Raw genomic sequence first — 19,909 nt, 5'->3', positions numbered from 1 at the left:
TTAATTTAAAAAGGGAGTTCTGAATAAAGGTAGACATAACATTTTAGAACAAAAAAAGTTTTGAACTGATTTTCATAAATGAAGTTGACTTCATTATGTATTAGTGTCGCTTATTTAAACAATCAAGCAAGCAATAATCTGCACAAAAATTCTATTTCAATAGGGATTTTTTAAGGAAACTAACTCAATTTTAGGGAATTTTCTAATTTGTACAAAAACCAAGAAAATTTTTATTAAACCAGTAGACAACTGGTAAAATACAGTAGTCCAATGGAAAAATCAGTAGAGTTGGCAGCTATGGATATAGTTTATACTAATTAAATTGACATTAAAAGATTCATTTGAGAGAGCTAGTGTGGTCCTATTTAGAATTTTTTTCATTTACTTAAAGACACAATTTAGGCAATATTTAAAAGCAATGATTACCGATCAAGCTAATAAATAGTTAAGTTTTGAATCTATTTAAATAATCAAATTCAAATTAATCTTTTAATGAAAGAATGATTGGAAACCTTTGATCTAGATGATAAAATATTCAAATTCCTAACAAATAATAGCACAAGTAAAAAAAATATTTTAACAATAAATAGCAATAAAATATAAAAAATTTCCTTAAAACTTTTTAACCACGAATACAAATTTCATATTAAAAATGATTTTTAAAAGTTTTGATATTTTGTTATAGGATAATATTTTTTACAAAAATTAACGAAAACAAAATTGACTAGATTTTTGGTAAATTGGAGTCTATGTTTTTTCTTTCCACTTGATCATTTTAATTAAATCAATAATCAAATCACATTAAAAAATTACAGATATACAAAAAAGTGAAAAGACATAAAAATATTTTATAAGTAAAGAAGAAATTTTAGATATGTATTGATTTTTTTCTTCACCTTTGGCAAAAAAAAAAGTATACACTTTTTTAAACATAATTTTGAAGAAATTTTTTTCTGATCAATTATAACCATTATCCTAAAGAGCCTTAATAATCTATTCTAATTATCTTTCGTTAATATTGATTTCTATAAAAAAATTCTTACCATAAAAATATGAATCATTCTTGTAATAAATAGAATATCATTAGAAAAGCTAATAAATTATTTTAAGTAAGATAAATTATACATAAATAAAATAGTTATTAATAGATTATGAAAACTGTGAGCAGTATCAAAAACTTATATTATACTGACATAAAAATTAATATAAAATGTCAAAGAATTTACAGACTAAAATAGGTTATTCTATGACTTAGTCAATAAAAAATCACTGCAAATGCTTAGTTTTTCCCCTCTCCTTTTTTAATTTAAGCCTAAAAGTGATAAAAAATGAAACAACATGGTTATTCAATGATATGATGTACTTAAATAGTTTCTCAAGCTTTTATTTCACTTATTGGTTCATTGAAATAAGGAAAGTTTTGATTTTTATGAACTAATTTAACTGAATTCAATGAATCATTTCAATGAGTTAGAAAAAGTACTAATAGCTTTCAGATATTTTAATATTATTTTCGAAACTTTTCTTTCAAAACATTTAAATAACTATTTAATCTTATAAATTAGATATGATATCTATATTAATTGGACGAAATTCAACAATTTATTTTGTAAAGAATCGATGTTATAAAATATTATATCACAATAATTAAATTCTTGTAACTTCATTCAGTAAAAAAAAATTAAACATTACTTATTTAATTTGGGCCTATATAAGTAACGAGTGGGTGAGCTAAAAATTTAATTGAACAATTAGTTAATTAAATAAACATTATGTAATACAAAATTCTAATTACAAATCAATTTTTCTATTATATATGCAGAATTGTAAATAAATATGTTGCTGATTGATGCAAATAAAAATTTCCTGTAGGATAATGAAAAAAATTACTCTTTTTTCCTTACATATAAGAAATTTCAAATAGCATTTAATCAATAAATTTCAAATTAGCATTCGTATTTATTTAGTAACATATAATAGTTTAAATAATAAAATATGCATATCTTTTAAATAGAATATAAATTGTCACTCTTTCATATGCACCAAGCCAAATCTTATATATTAATAAATATAATTGAAAGCGTAGGATATTTTATTTTTAATCTTTCCAAATAACCTTATTTCACCAGTTACCTAAACATTTACTGAAGTAATAAGAACAGAATGATGATACTTATTTGGCTGTATGCATTATAAAAATGGATTACAAGTAAATAACCTTATAATTAATATGCGAATTGAGTACAGGTAAAAATATTTAGAATGCTTAAAATGCATTCCAAAGGACTACAGAGATCAAAAGGAAAAAAATCCAGAATACAGAGGAACATTTAAAGATAGAAAACAATTGATTATAAAGAAAGTTTAGGAAATGAATGGACGGTTGATAAGTCTGGCATTTGTGGTCCACTAATTTTGATAGAGTTTTGTAATTGGCTATCATCAATAAATAGCAATTCTGAATTGAAAATTATTATTTAAATAAATTAAGATTAACCTTAATTATGAATCACGACTTTATATGTGATTAACTGTTTTAAATTGCAGAAATAAATAAAATTAAACTTGATATCTTTATAAGTAATTTTGAGTTTATGAAATAAACAAGAATTTATTAAAACCGAAAAAAAAAAGAAAATTTGCAATTTATGAATATTTATTTTAGTAATCTGGACAATATTTAAATATACAATGCAATACTTGAGTAAGTAGCAATTGTTTCAGAAATTAAAAGTATAAGTATTATACAGTACAGAACCCGTTATCCGGAAATCAGAAAACCGGAAAACCAAAAAACCGGAACGGAGTTCGATAAATTTTCCCGCAATTTTTTAAAAAAAAACTTTTTTTTCCTCATAAGATTTTAGGATTTTTCTTTCTTTTTTGAAAGATGTTTACCTTACCATCATTTCAGAAATAATCATTAGTTTATTACCTTATCGTTTTTTCTTATTTTTAAGATTATTTCCAAATATTTTTTTTTTTTAGTTGAGTTTAACACTAAAAAAACGACTTTTTGTAGCGATTCAGAAAACCGGAAAAATCAGTTATCCGGAATAGCGATAGTCCCGATCGTTCCGGATAATCGGTTCTTTACTGTAATAAAAAAAATATTAGACATAGTTTCAAATTTTGCCACAACAAATTGAAATCTCACATGCTAATAAAATTGTATAATTCAGATTGCAAGCTTGATTTAGTTCAAACTTATTGTTTTCAAAGAGAAAAACTGAAGTAATTGATGTAGTTTTTAAATATACGACAGAATGCTGGAGTAAGTAGCAATTGTGTAAAAATTAAAATATTAAAAAAAAGTTTCAGATCACTGATTAAAATATTGTGCACAAATGAAAGAAAATAAAAATTCTTTAATCTTTAAGGCATCCTAATTTTATTCCTGGCCCTCGGACATAGAAAAAAAAAATCTTCCTTGATAAAGAGTTCCAGTTTTTCTCTCCTCATTCTTCATAAGTATGTCTCAAAATTGTAACAAATTAAAAGATGGTGAAGGACTGGGAATTTTCGGAAGCGTTTAATGAATAAATGCTACATACACAGCCTTCAATGAAATATTTCTACATAACAACATAATCATGCTGAATAAAATTATTTATGAACTGAAGTGAAAGGGGATGATGCAGAACCAGAGCGGTGGAAGTGTACACTCTGCCATTTTCCATCCCGTTTGTGCCAGACTCTAGATTCTTCGCTCTGCTGAGTATGAGCAACTCCAGACCTGAGAAATAAAACAGACCTTTTTTTTAAAAATTTTTCTATGCAAAATTTACCTATGCTTTGTGTGATTGCCTATGGACAACTTCAGAAAATAAAATAACATCGCTATTGGTGCTAACTATCGCAACAGTGAAAAAAAAAAAACCCATCCTGAATAACTTTTGATCTAATCAGCGGATCTTTACGTTCTAGGACTCAATCTTAAGGGTTCAAGGGAGTGACCTAAAACATGCTAATAAATTATATAAAGACGATATTTTAAGTTACGAAATCTGACACAAAAACGTACTTTCTCTGAATAAACATACCTTCTTTTTGATGGATTTGAATTTTTGACCATCAAAATATAGGAAGTAGCCCCAATCTGGGAAATATGGTACGGTCAGGAGAGAGGTCCAAAGTTCGTACCCCTTAATGTTAATTTCACTTTTTTACGCATTTCACTATATCTTGACAACTGTTTAAGTGATTAAGTGCGGCTACCTATTCTTAAGGGTCAGAAATATGAATCCACCGAAACAAATGTAAGTTTATTCAAAGAAAATATGCTTTTGTGTCTGATACCAAAACGCAAACATTAATTAGTTAGCATATTTGCGATCACCCCCCTCAAACCCTTAAGATTGAGTCCTACAACGTGAAGATCCGATGAATAGATCAAAAGTTATTCAGGGTGGTTTGCTTATTTTTTTTTGCGCACTGTACTATACGAATAAAATACTATTGACCAATATTCCTTCAACTGATGCATGCTTTTTGTAGGTCAGAGCTGATGTTTTTGTCTAACTAATCCTAACCAGTTATTATTGTTTAATAAGATGTAATGAATATTCCGGACATTCACTTAAGTGACATGGGGAATGTTTATAGTTTACTATATATCAGTTCACTTCACTTACGGCAATGTCATTGCTGATATTTTTCTGATTCATCCTCATCAGATAAATATAAATCTTAATCCGATATCAAATAAATATTAAATATACCAAATAAATTTTTATCATATACATACCAGCCAATTTTTAATCTTTTTGATTTTAGTTTGATTTTTCTTAAGTGGTAGTAACATTCAAATTGAATTACAGCCATATTCAGAAATATATTTTGTACTTGTACGAGCTTAAAATTCAAAATCATACCATTATCATACTTTTCCATAAATATAAGTAGTGGTAGTCAAAATAATTTAAATTTATAAATACAAAAAAAAAATGGAAAGTAAAAATTTTACTAAAGCTATAAAAATAAAATTTTAAGCAAAAAGTGTAGAAGTTTGCAGCTATGCAAATAGGATGCAATAAATATTTCAGACAATCACTAAAATATAGATTGTGATTGTCGGTACTCACTTGAGAAAGTTGACAGCTGCCAACTGTTCCAATTAAATCGTATTTGTTCCAATTTTTTAACCTTATTTTAAAAATACGATTTTTGGTCAAAATTTTCTGATTTTTTAGTATTCTAGTGCCTTGTCACTCCTTATACAAATTTTCTTCTAACCCAGGGCGGATCTAAAAGCTAGAAGTAGGGTATGTGATTTTTCCGCATAGTATTCTGCGTATCTCAAGAGTATTGGTTCGCGGATCCGCCGAAATTTTGTAACTTTTGCTTAATCCCACTGAAAAGACGTTTGCATACATGATTCTTTTGGTTTAGCAGATTTTCGCCATTTTGAATATTTGGAACTGCACTGGAATTTGCTAATATCGTGATTCTTATTCAAGCGATTTTATTATCAATCATCAATTTTCGTAGTTACCTGATTCATAAGTTACGCATTGCCATTTATATGCACACGATGTATAAATTTGCACATCACAATTTCTATTATCACGATTCTATTATTTAAAAATTCAATATCACAGGGGTGATTGTGAGCCCAATTCAAAATTCCGGAAAATTTCTTGAGTTCAAAAAAAAGAAAACAGTTTCAATTGAAAAAAAATTTAAACAAGTTTTTTTCCCCTTTTCTCAGTATTTCTTAGTTTGCTTAAAATATATTTAAAATATTTTACGCATACCTATACCATTTACACATACCTATGATGACCTGGAGAAGTAATTAAAATTTACAAATATGTCTTTCTTTCTTGAGTTTATGATTATAACAACTGTTTACGGATAAAAAATGAATATTAATCACGAATATAAGCTTATAAAGTATCTCTCTGACTCTCCCTTACAAACAAATAAAATAAACTGTGTTTTTAAGTTCCACCTCAGAAAATTTGATTTCCGGAAACTTCTATGATCAATGATTTTTTTAAACATCTGGACCTTCGATTTCCGGAAACTTCCGGATCACTGTTAGCAAAAATTCCGGAAATCCAGATTTTTTCCGGAGCACAATCAGCCATCATATCATGATTAGTTAAACCTAATGTTTCGATTCATATTGACAAGATTTTAAAAACCATTCTTCATTCTTAAAAACCATTCTTCATTCGTATTCACGATAGTTTAAAGAGCGATGTCCTGATTCCTATTCAAGCATTTTAAAAAGCTAATATTGCTATTCGTATTCACGCGATCCAAAAAATTATGCATCATGATTCATATTTAAGTGATTTAAAAATTCAATTTCACAATTTCTATTTAAGCTTTTTTAAAATCCAATATCTTGATTCATATTCACTAGATTTTAAATTTCAATATCAGGATTCTTGTAAGAAGTTTTTTTCTTCTTTTTAATCAGTCAGGGTGCGTAGCCAAATCTTTCAACAAATTTAGCACCCAAATATCGCACTTTGTCAGTACATTCTAAGCAAAAATATTTTTAAGCACTATATACATTAACAAAATGCACAATAATTTTCAAAGACTTTACATGATCATGAAAAAATTACTAGTTTTTGACAAAGAACTTTTATGATTATATCAGCCAATAGCCATTAAAAATAATCAAGAGATATTTCGATTTCATTTCAGAGGGTGGAAAATCAAGCTTAAAATTGAGAATATCTGGCAAAATGCAGCAGAATTGCACGTGAGAATGCAATAATTTAACGGAACCCAATAATTTTACACGTTAATTTTATACGTAGTAATTTTATACGCACATGCAGACTCGCAAGTATTTCATCAAACCTGTAAAATGATTGTCGCTTTCATACGCTATGACCCCTAGGGTACACTGAAATATTTCTTTTTAATGAATTGTGAAAACATAGAATAGAACAAAGTGAAAAGCATGCTTTTGCATAATACGTGGCGAAAATTGACATGGTAAAGAGAAAAAAAATCTCATTTTTGAAAAGCACCTTTTAGAAACATCCAAAGAAAAAAGCACCTTTATGGGCCTTTAAAAAACAAAAATAAGCACTTTATAAAAATGCTACGCACCATGTTAGTTACTATAAAGGTGTGATATTCTTTGTTAATTAAAAAAGTTAGTTCAAAAAATTAAGTTTAATATAAAACACGTATGGTTCATAAATTAATATCTTGATATCGATTTTTTGCATATAAAATTTTCATGGTTTTTAACTTTGTATCACAACTACCACTGGTTGGCCTGTCATGCCTTGTGTTCCAATTTTTATTTTTGACATTCACACATATTGTGGTAACATATTTATGTATTATCAATTAAAATTATTACTCACTTGTCAATGTATTGCGTGAGTCTAACATATGCAACACAAGCACCATCCTCCCCCAAAAGATGTACGGTTGGATTAAGGATTGTGGTGTTAAGAGACTTGCAGTTTTTACCTGAAGCTATAGGAAAATAATTAGAATTTTATACCTATAAAATGAAAAAAAAAAAAAAAAAAAAAAAAAAAAAAAACAACTAAATTTTTCTTTTAATTATGCATTTAATATTAATTTTCATTATTTAATAGACAATGGGTGGGAGCTCCTTGTCTGCACTCTGTTATCAACAAATGCTTGGATTCAATCAGTTCTAATACGCTACTTCAATGGTTTATGTTACTTTAAAAGTCTACTCTTATTAAAGTGTTTGCTGTGACTTAACTAGGAAAAAAAATTGAGGATAACAGTTAACTGATTAATAGTTAACTTCACTATGTTACGAAAATGGTGAATTCTCTCTCTATTATTATTATTATTATTTAAAGAAAAAGGTAAGAACACATAATTTAGCTCCCTACATTTTTTATTCACTAAATTAATGTAATTTTAAAGTTACTTTAAAAGCTATCGATAAATAACCACATAAACCACTAAAAAAGCGTTTTCTTTCTTTCTTTTTCTAAATAGAAATAAGCGCATAATGCTCAATATTTATTCTTAATTCTAAAGAGAATAAACAATCATAAATGCATTTTTTTCAAACCTTTACTTAGTTTATGTGAAAACACAAAGTAATAAATATAAAGTAAGTAAATAAAGTAAACCGACACAATACTGTCATTTAGCATAGCATTTTCTGGTAAGTTATTCAAACTAAAATTGGACTTTAATGCAAAAAGCTAACAAATTACTATATTTAGTGTCCATTAAAAAGTCTGTAACCACCCTCTTAACTTCCTAACAGTTGCACCAATAGATGTAAAGTGGAGTCTAGAAGTAAAGTTGCTATGAGCTACAAGATCAGACCACTCACAAAGCCACTTGGCTGTAAATTGTACAGTACCATCTTTATGCCTGGGCACACCCAGGCAATGCCGGGGACCCAAGCATTCAGAAGTCCTAGAGAATCTTACTTTTTATATATTGTATTAAAAAAACTAAGACCAGAAACATTGCATTATACATTTTTCAAAATAAATATATTCTCGTGTAATAGCAACAATTCAAGTACAACTATTCAATTCCCATTCACTAGTGCAGTGGTCGGCAAAGTGCGGCTCCAGAGCCGCATGCGGCTCTTTGGCTCCTCCGACTCTGGCACAAATATCCATGGAAGGCACAATAATATTTTTATTTAAAAAAACTTGGTAAGAAAAAATTTACATCTTATTTGATAAATTAATCCGAAGTGCTATTTCGGGATTTTAAGAACAAAGCAGATATTCTGAAAAGAATTAAAGAGGTATCATTGTCTGCCAAACCATTAAAGATAGAACAATTAAAATTTCTTCGAATATAACCACCCAGCATATGGAAGATCTGAAATTGGTTTTGGCTTAATCGACAGCAGTTGACGAGTTTTGTGACATAAATGATACAGCGCAAGTTTCACTTTTTGTAAGATTTATGCCTCATTCAGGCCCTAAAGAAGAACATTTAGGATTATTGCCACTCAAAGGTCAGACGCGTGGAGAAGATATCGCAAATGCTGTAATTGAGTGAATGGACAAAGATCATATTCCCCTCAATAAAATTGCGTAGATTTCAACAGATGGGACCAAAAGTATGACTGGCGTAAGAAAAGGGGTTGTAGCTATTTTGAAAGAAAAAATTAATCACGAGATACTTGTTTATCATTGTATCATTCACCAAGAAACGCTTTGTGTGCAAATATTTCCGGATGAAATTTGTAAAGTTATGGAATTAGTGATTACCATTATCAACTCCATTTTAGCTAAAGCTCTTAATCATTTCCAATTCAAAGAACTTTTATTTGAAATAGAGAGTAAGTACGCTGATCTCCTGCTTCATAACAAGGTACTTTGGTTATCAAGAGGGAACGTTTCAAAACGTTTCGCGTGCCTTTTTCCGGGAATTAAAGCATTTCTCCTTGAGAAGGGAGTTCACTATCCAGAACTAACAGATGATCAGTGGATCCAAAACTTTTATTTCATGGTAGACGTTACGTCTCATCTAAATCAGCTTAATCGTAAACTACAAGGGAAAGGAAACTTAATTTTTTCGATGTTAGAAGAAGTAATAACATTCAAAAACAAATTATCCATTTTTGCTCAGGATTTTGAACCTGTTGAAGCATCGCCGAGAAAATAATTCCTCTATTGATAAACACCATTTTAAAACAATAATTTTAAATATGAGAGAAGCATTTCTCAGCAGGTTTCAGGAATTTAAAAACAGCAGAGCAACTTTAGCATTTGTCAAAAATCCTCTTAATGCTACAATAACCGAATTGAAATTTTCTCCTTTTGTAATTGACATTGTTAGCTTTGAAATACAATTGCTGGATTTAAAAAACAAGGAGATATGGCGCTCTAAATTCGAACATCTTTGTGTTGAATAAGAAATGTTGTAGAAGAAAAAAATTGATCTTAGTTCACAACACAAGTGGTCTGCTTTGAATGACCTGGAGAAGGAAGACATGATCATTTTCAACGCTTGGAATAGTATTCCTGACTCTTACGATCAGCTGAAAAAGCTCGCGTTTGCTGTTCTTACCCTTTACGGTTCTACATATATATGAGAACAATCTTTTTCAAGAGTAAATTGAGAAGTCGTCTTATTGATGAGAACTTGGAAACATGCCTAAAATTAAAAACAACAACATACAAACCTGACTTACTCAAACTTTCCAAGGAGATGCAAGCACATTGTTCGCATTAATAAATATAATTTATTAAGTATAAAATTTAGTTTTATTTAATGTACTACTTACTTAGCGTAATAAAAGTTTACTAAACAAGCAGATTTGGCTCCCAATTTTTTTAAAATTGTTATAATGTTCATATTTGACTCTTTGTCTAATAAGTTTGCCGACCACTGCACTAGTGTATAAGACAAGTTTACTTGACTCTGATTCTATTTGGAGGTACCTTTTGATAGATGAAGGTTTACATTGTCGGTAGCGCAACCCCACAATACTTTACAACTTTGTGTTTTATTTATCCCCATCACACGCCATAAATGTATCAAATGTCAATTTTTCATCAGGTGGTGCAGTATGTAATCTCATTTTGTAGCATATACTCTTCACTATATTGACATCATATTTTATAACTATAGTTACAGTCAACTTTTTAGAGTACTGCTAAGCCTAATTAAATTAAAGAAAAACACATTTAACTGAATGGAATTTTTTTTTTAATCGATTGGTTTCAAAAATGGCTGGCTTTCTCAGTTATTTTCTAATATTTAGTCATAGCCTAAATTGTAGGTAATAAAATTTAAGGTAACAAGTTTGTAATTCTACAACAAGAAACCATAAATTTTTCTTAATTTAAAGCATTAATTTATCACATTTCTTTTAGAAAATGTGTATAAATACAAGTTTTTTATGCTTTAATAGTGAGAGACAACAGCTATAACAGTTCACTATGAATATATACAAAATTAAAACCATAATTTTCATGAGCAAAACAAAGATTTGTAAAAATAAAAAAGTAAGATGCAAAAAAACACTTTAGGCTCACCATATATCAAAATCCAAATTGGAGCACATGAAAGATCAGTAATTATTTTTTTTTTAATATAGGTAATGAATATACACAGCATAGCTCAAAACTATCTTTTTCACTATGAAGAGCTACCATATCTCCAACCAGCAGTGTGAACAACATCTAACTCACTGCGCTACCAGAGGTATTTATTTCATACAGACAGCAAAGTTGAAAAGATAGTTTTGAGAAAATCTGAACATTTTTAAATATACTTATCTCGAGCAACATAAATAGGGTTTGTACTCAAGGAGTTGCATAGTAAGAATTAAGTCAATAATACAAACCCTATTTTATATGTTTGCTATTTAATCTTTTTTTTTTGTTGACATTTTCTTAAAAAAAGTTAAAGCACAGATTCAGCTTTGCAATTAAGTCAAAATCTTTTGTCATCAGGTTTTTTGATAGACAACTTGAAGAAAATGTCAAAATCAGCAGACACAACCAAATTAACATAGAGAATATTTTTTAATATATAATAAAAACTGTAAAATATATCATTTATATGTCCTAATATTATTTTTATTAGATTAGTATTAACACATAATACTTACTTAACTGCAAAAAAAATTATTGCTAAAAACTAAGAGCAACATTCAATGATACCAAAAATTATTTAAAAATTTAAAAGATATTTTAATCTATATTATAATCTAATTTAAAAGATCCATGCATAATGTAGCTTTTGAATTAAAAATAAAATAATACCAAAATATGATTAAAAATTTTGTCTAACAAAGATTAAAATATCGGTAATAAAAATGACATTTAATATGAGAATCTGCATCCGTAAATAAATTATTTAATATAAAGTAAGACATTTTTCTCTTCAGCAATATTGAAATGTAACTCATAAAAAATAGAACAAATTAGTTTAGAACACTTATAAATATCAAAACAGTTTTTAAAAAAAAAACTATAAGTAAATTACAAAAAATATATTTTAAATGATGTTTTAGTTATTTCTTAAAATTTTAAAGAATTTTTTAAATTTTTTTATTATCAGTTATCGAAAACTACTTACATTAGGTTAAGTTTCTATTAATAATCTTAAAGCATACTTAATTTCAGACTCAGTTTAATAGATTGTGGATATTGAAAGTTATTTCTGATTCAACCTAATTGACTATGCGTGTAAGAAGTTATTTCTAACTCAAACTAATATAAATAATATTTAATAGCTTTTGAATAGTTAAGATGTAACTTGCTTTAAAATACACTATCTGGCTAAAAGTATGCGGACACCCGGTTGTTGTGGTGGTGGAAGCATAATGATGTGGGGGTAATTCTCCTGGTTTGGCCTTAATCCGTTATTTCCTGTGGTTGGAAACATGAACTCTGAGATGTGTATGTGAAACAATGCTGCACACCCAACTCTTTGGGAATGTTTCAAGGAAGGCGCATTTATCTTCCACAGGGTGCATGGCCAAATTATTCAACTAAAAATAAGCACCTTTTAGGCACTTTTCAAGCACTGAAAAAATATTTTTAAGCACTTTAAAAAAATATCAAAATTAGTTAGCGCTTGAAAGTTTTTGACAATTGAAGGTTTTATCTTGTTTTATCACGTCAAAAAAAAAACTTTATGCAATGTTTTTGACAATTGTCGAAAATCATGAAATTTTGAATCATGCAAAATGGACGTTTTCATACAGACAATACGCCAAAATAGATTTGGGGTTGAATTAATTGTGAAAACGTTGAATAGTACAATGTGAACTGTGTCTTTTTGCATAATTCAAAGAGAAAATTAACATAGTAAAAGAAAAATCTCATTTTGATAAAGGGAAAAATTAAGCACTTTTTAAAAACACCTAATGAAAAAAGCACCTTTAAGGGCTTTTAAAAAAAGAAAATCGAAAATAAGCACCTTTAAGCACTTTTTAAAAACGCTATGCACCCTGTTCCAGCAGGATAACTGCTCCATTCACACACCGAGGCTTGCACAGACGAGGTTCGATGATATGGGTGTTCAAAAACTGGACTGACCTTCTCAGATCTAAATTCCATAAAACACCTTTGGGACGAATCAGAGTGCTAGAATAGCCAGCCAAATCGACCCTCCTCACTGCAATCACTCTCTTCAGCTGTGATGGAAGTCAATTCCTATTCAAAAACTGGTGGAAAAGTCTTCCTAAGACGTATGCAGGCTGTCATCAATGCAAAAGGGGGACCAACATCACATTAATATGTGCTAAGTCCATACCACTGTGTGTCCGGATACTTTTGGCAGGATAGTGTATATTAAATTCTCACATAAATGTAATCAGCATTATGATCCTTATTAAATTATAATTGAAAAAGGATATATATATATATAACAGTTATTTCAGGATATCGTAAAACCTAAAGAATATGAGAAATTTCTAAACAATTTGAAAGATGTATAAGTTTGCTTTACCATTGTCGAAATAAAACTTATGGAAATCCATGCCTTCAATCAAGTTGCCGAGAGCTTCAGGCTCAAAAGCAGTCATGTGCGGATCACAGTATTTACTATAATTAAAAAATAAGCACCTTTTAAATACTCAAAAAATATTTTTAATCACTTTCGAAACAAAGTTATTATTAGGCAGTAATAATTTTTTTTGTTCTATTGTTTTAAGTTCTTAATTTATAAACAAAATCAATAAAATTCAAAAACATTTTCAAAAATTTTACATAATCATTATAAAATAAATTCTGATAAATATACTGATTAATATATTATTTTAAACTAAGTAAACCTTATTGTTCAATATCTCAGAAATATAGCGCCAACTTGGCATCTTTGTCTCAGCATCCTCGCCACCGTTTGTTGTAACCCTAATCAGTTGAAAATTAGTTGTTGATCTTATAGCATGAGCGTGCTCGTAGCACCAATCATAATAAAAATCTTTAATACAGTCCATTCTATTTTAATCATTTGTTAACAAACGAACCAGCATAGAAATCAATCAATTGGTATCGAACATTAGTGGTCCGTCGAGCCGGAGATGGAAAAAGAAAAACTAAATAGATCGAAGCGTGCCGTCAAAGGTACCATAACAAAGCTAGAAACATACATTGACCAGACCAAGGAACATAACCATACTGAATTAGAGGTCAAGCTGAAGCGTGTGGAACAATTGTATAAAAAAGTTGATGATTTAAAGGAGCATTATTATGGGCTAAAAGACATAACTGACCCTGAGGTAACTGAAGTAGAAACGGACTTGGAGGGAACAGTAGACAGACTCGAAGCTCTGGAGGTAAGAATTAAAGATATTCTTAACTCTTTGATAATTAAACCTTCAATAATTAATTGTGAAAATGAAATATCTCAGGCTGATTCGAAAACAAAACTAGAAATTAAACTACCCGAGATACCACTACCGGTATTTCATGGTAAATTTGACGAATGGCCCAATTTTAAATCGCAATTTGATAACATTATAACTAAAAACAATGATTTAAATGACTCTCAAAAACTGCATTATTTGAAAGCGTCATTGCTGGGCGACGCTAAACGTCTGGAAACTGTTGACGATTCTTTTGAATCACTTTTAAAAGCATTAGAAAATAGATTTGAGAATAAACGTCTCCTCACTGAGACTTACATAAATCAAATTTTGGAAATTGAAAAACTTACAAATGAATCAGCTGGAGATATTAGAAACATGGTAGATATTTTAAAGAAAAATATCAGAGCTTTGAAGCTTCTAAATTTTGATCGTAATAATTTATCTGACATACTTCTGCTTAACATCATTTTGAAAAAGGTAGATCGAGAAACTAGAAAACAATATGAACAAACGATCGCATCAAATGAAATACCAGAACTGGATAACTTTTTAGAATTTTTAGAAAAAAGAAGCCAAATTCTTGATAGCATTAGTCGAACAGCTTCTTCTTCAATTTATAAACTTAAGCAAGCTGTTAATAAGAGTAAATCTTTCCTGAATTCGAATAATAATCCTAACTCTTGTGTAATCTGTAAATTACCACACATGATTTATAAGTGCAATACTTTTCAAAATATGAAGGTTTCGGATAGATTTAATGAAATAAAACGATTAAATTTGTGTATTAATTGCTTAAAGAATAATCACAAAGTTAAAGACTGTAAATCGAACAATTCTTGCTTCGTTTGCAAAAAACGCCATAATACATTACTGCATATTTATGAGATTTCGTCCCCGCCTCCTACCTCCTCAGTTTCTACGATGCCAGGCGCCGATCAAGCATCTGTCTCGCAAGTGCATGATTCATTCCCACAAGAACATTTGAACACTTTTTCTAATTATTTAGTATCAAAAAAGAAACAAAATATTCTCTTGCCTACTGCAGTTGTTTATATTAGAAATGAATTGGGAGACTATTATCCATGCAGAGCGATTTTGGATTCCGCTTCTCATCTTTCTTTCTGTAAACAAAAATTAGCTAATAACTTAATGTTGAAAAAGGAAAAAATAAATGCTTCTGTTTCTGGATTGAGCGATATTTCGGTAAATATCAAACAAAAGGTAACCACTGCAATTAAAAACAATAGTGGGAGTTTCTCAACATCTTTAGAATTTTTAATTGTTCCTTCGATCACAAATTTAACGATAATTAATTCGATTGAAGTATCAAATATAAAGATTCCATCGGACATTAATTTGGCTGATCCAGAGTTTAACACACAAAAAGAAGTAGAATTAATTATAGGTTGCGAGCTCTTTTTTGAAATTTTAAAGCCAAATCAGCTTCGATCGCCATGTAGTAATTGGTTGTTTCAAGAAACTGTTTTTGGTTACATAGTCGTAGGGAGCTCCGATAATAGTACAAATAGAGCATATTGTGGATTAACGCTTAGTTCAGATCTAAATTCGGAAAGCCTTGATAAACAGCTACAAGCATTTTGGAATATAGAAACTGTTGAGGAGCCCTCTGTTGAACATAGTGTCGAATTTGAGTTATGCGAAACTCAATATAAAAATACTCATTATCGAAATCAGGAAGGCCGTTACACAGTACAGTTGCCTTTGAAGGAGGATCCCTCTTCGCTCGGTGATTCTAAAGCCGTTGCCGAAATGCGTTTAAATCAGTTATGGAAAAAACTCTCAAAAGATGAGGAGTTGCAATCACTTTACAAATCATTCTTAATGGAATATGCTGACTTGCAGCATATGCAATTAGTTGTAGAACCTCTTGATAAAACAACTTCGTATTTTTTACCTCATCATGGTGTACTTCACCCAGATAGTAAAACCACTAAGTTGAGGGTGGTATTTAATGCTTCCTCTAAAACGACATCCGGTCTTTCTTTAAATGATATTTTGTACAAGGGCGGTACTATACAACAAGATTTATTTTCAATACTTTTGCGATTCAGGCAACATGCATATGTGTTCACTACTGACATTTCTAAAATGTTTAGGCAAATTTTGATTCACCCTGATCATCGAAATTTACAGTTGATATTATGGAAGAATAGCGTGAATGACCCAGTGCAAACCTTCAAACTTAACACTGTTACATACGGAACTTCTTGTGCACTCTACTTAGCAACCAGAACTATTAAACAACTAGCCATTGATGAGGGTGATAGTTTTCCCTTAGCCGCTGCTGTAATAATTAGAGACACTTATATGGATGACATTTTGTCAGGTGGTTCAGACTTTCAAGAATTTCAATTACTACAAGAACAGTTAGTAGACCTGTTTAAAAAGGCGGGTATGAGCTTACACAAGTGGTGCACTAACACTTCAAAAATTCCTAATTCCATACCATTAGAAGACCAAGCCTATGATTTCTCTTGTGAGCCACCTAATACCATTAAATCCCTTGGGGTTATCTGGAACCCAAATTTAGATTATTTTACTTTCAAGGTTGATGTAAATATGCATGACTCATACACCAAACGAAAGGTCTTATCCACCATCTCACGCTTGTTCGACCCCCTTGGATTCCTTGGTCCCATACTAACCAAGGCTAAATTGTTTCTCCAGAAACTCTGGATACTCAGATTGAAATGGGATGAACCGCTTCCAGATTCAATGGCTAAGGACTGGCAGTGTTTTGTTTCTACTCTACCTGCCATTGAAAACATGCAAATTCCTCGTCACGTGGGGGAGAAGAGGGGAATCCTGATTCACGGCTTCTCCGATGCATCAGCCGTTGCGTATGGAGCAGTTCTGTACATGCAATCAATTTCGGGAGAAACATCATATACGAGACTTTTGTGCAGCAAGTCCCGCGTTTCACCAGTAAAGCCTATCTCGATCCCTCGCTTAGAATTGTGTGCCAGTGTTTTATTGGCACAGCTTTTGAACAAGGTTCTGAAGTCTCTAACCTTGCCCATTCAACAAATAATGTTGTGGACAGATTCTACAATTGTGTTGGCATGGCTTCAACGGTCACCTGATCAACTCAAGACTTTTATCAGCAATCGAGTTAAAGTAATACAAGAACTCACTAAGAACTGTCATTGGAATCACGTTGCATCTGATAAAAATCCTGCAGATGTCCTCTCTCGTGGTCTGAATGCTTCGGAAATTGCTTCCCATGAACTGTGGTGGTTTGGACCAGATTTTTTGAAAGAAGAACTGAATATTGTTCCAATAGAATTTGAAAAACTCTCTTCGGACAGTGAATTTTTACAGGAACTCAAACCCCCTGCCAAAATACTTTTAACTTCTTATAAACTGGACTTAATTGACAATATTTTAAATCGTAGCAATAATTATACTAAAATTTTGAATGTTTTAAGTTATGCTTTCAGATTCATATTCAACTGTAGAAATCCAAGTAGCAAAAGATTTGGTAAGTTATCCTCTAATGAACTAAAGGACACGGAATCCTTTTTAGTTAGAAATGTACAAGCATCTGCTTTTAAGGAGGAAATAGAGGCCATTTCCAAGGGCAAGGTTTTTTCAGGTAAGAGTAAACTTAACTCTTTAAATCTTTTCCTTGATGGTCATCAAATTGTCCGAGTCGGTGGTCGTTTGCATAATGCTGCTCTGGATTATTCTCAAAAGCATCCAGCTATACTTTCTGCAGACCATCCTTTCACTAAATTGTTAATGACTCATTTGCATATCAAAAATCTCCATTTAGGACCTCAAGCGTTGTTATATTGCACTAGAGAAAGGTTTTGGCCACTTCGTGGTCGATCGATAGCTAGGAAAATTGTACATAAATGCATAGTTTGTTTTAAACATAAACCCCTTGTTTCAAATCAACTTATGGGAACCTTGCCTCGAGAAAGAGTAAACCCTAATTATCCTTTTTTGCATTCTGGTGTTGATTATTGCGGCCCTTTCCAAATTAAATATAAACACCAGAGAAAGGGGAATTTCCAACGGATTTATGTTGCAATATTTGTGTGTTTAGCCTCGAAGGCGATTCACTTAGAAGTTGTTTCCGATTTAACAACCGATGCTTTTCTTGCTACTTTAAAGCGTTTTGTAGCTAGGCGTGGCAAATGTGCTACGATATCATCTGATAATGCAAAAAACTTTGTTGGGGCTAGTAGGGAATTGCAGCGATTGCAGAATTTAACTAGATTTCCTGACGATAAACTAGCATCCTATTTGGCATCTGAAGGGATAGTTTGGAATTTTATTCCTCCCAGAGCTCCAAATTTCGGGGGCCTCTGGGAGGCAGGGGTCAAATCCTTTAAGTTTTACTTGAAACGAGCTACAGGAAATCTAATATTAACATTTGAAGAATTCCTTACAATAACAGCACAAGTCGAAGGAATCCTAAATTCTCGGCCATTAACACCTTTGTCAGATGATATTGATGACCTGGATGTTCTTACACCAGGGCATTTTTTGGTTGGAAGATCTATAACTGCCATAGCTGAACCAAGTTTGTTGGATAAATCGGAAACCCGACTTTCTCGATGGCAAAGGTTGACAAAATTTGTTCAATACATTTGGACTAAGTGGTCTCACGACTATTTGAACAATTTGCAACAAAGAACAAAATGGAAGGTAGAGAAAACAAACATAATTTTAAATGCGATGGTTTTAATAAAGGAGGATAATCTTCCTGTAAATCAGTGGGTATTGGGACGAATTTTAAAACTATTTCCTGGAACGGATGGAAAGGTTAGAGTAGCGGAGATTAAAACGAGCAAGGGAATTGTTAAACGTAGCATTAATAAGTTGTGTATTTCGCCATTGGACAATTAAAAAAGATGTGTGTTAATTTTCTCATAATGTGTACCTACAGCATTTATTCAATCTTTGTAAATTTTATATTGGAATATGTTTATGTACCATTGTTATGCTAATTTGTATGTTTATTGAATATAATTCAACGGCGGGTGGATGTTCAATATCTCAGAAATATAGCGCCAACTTGGCATCTTTGTCTCAGCATCCTCGCCACCGTTTGTTGTAACCCTAATCAGTTGAAAATTAGTTGTTGATCTTATAGCATGAGCGTGCTCGTAGCACCAATCATAATAAAAATCTTTAATACAGTCCATTCTATTTTAATCATTTGTTAACAAACGAACCAGCATAGAAATCAATCAATTGGTATCGAACACTTATTAAAATAATAAACACTAATTTTTACACACTTTGAATAATAATTTTTTCAGTCGACTAAATATAAATATATATATATATATATATATATATATATATATATATATATATATATGTATAGTAGACAATAATAAAAACTACTCACGTGTAAATTTCATAATCTCCTGTGTTTATAGCATCTATCAGTTGTTCTGTAATTTTAACAATTTCTTGTTTCCTAGCTAAGGGTCATGAAACAAATAACAGCATTAGTTTCCCTTTTTCAAATGTAAATAGTATATTTAATAGATTTATTATAAGCAATAAAAAGCCACAATTTTTTCTTGATACTTTGTTTTGATTGTTTGTTGCTCACTATACTATTCTGATTGCAAAAAAATTAAGATTTTCATAATAAAGAGA

At 30.5% G+C, this 19,909-nt stretch overlaps 1 protein-coding gene across 2 annotated transcripts in view; it reads right to left on the bottom strand.

Moving 5' to 3' along the window:
* Window positions 1-3,510: 3,510 nt before the first annotated feature.
* Window positions 3,511-19,909, bottom strand: part of CaMKII (Calcium/calmodulin-dependent protein kinase II) — a 130,274-nt gene continuing 113,875 nt past the window's right edge. For both annotated transcript variants that reach the window (XM_043046971.3, XM_043046970.3), the window contains 4 exons: window positions 19,653-19,728; window positions 13,405-13,499; window positions 7,341-7,455; window positions 3,511-3,736 (listed from right to left, as the gene is read on the bottom strand). In XM_043046971.3, the coding sequence (XP_042902905.1) occupies window positions 3,607-3,736; window positions 7,341-7,455; window positions 13,405-13,499; window positions 19,653-19,728 (416 nt within the window). In that variant the 3' untranslated portion in view covers window positions 3,511-3,606. The remainder of the gene's footprint in view (window positions 3,737-7,340; window positions 7,456-13,404; window positions 13,500-19,652; window positions 19,729-19,909) is intronic.

This window comes from Parasteatoda tepidariorum, chromosome 6 (assembly GCF_982258835.1).
Source record: "Parasteatoda tepidariorum strain Cologne lab strain chromosome 6, Ptep-v5.0, whole genome shotgun sequence".
In the NCBI taxonomy this organism is placed as follows: Eukaryota; Metazoa; Arthropoda; class Arachnida; order Araneae; family Theridiidae; genus Parasteatoda; species Parasteatoda tepidariorum.
Note: the sequence above shows the minus strand (reverse complement) of the source record. Positions and strands in the feature narration are given on the sequence as shown.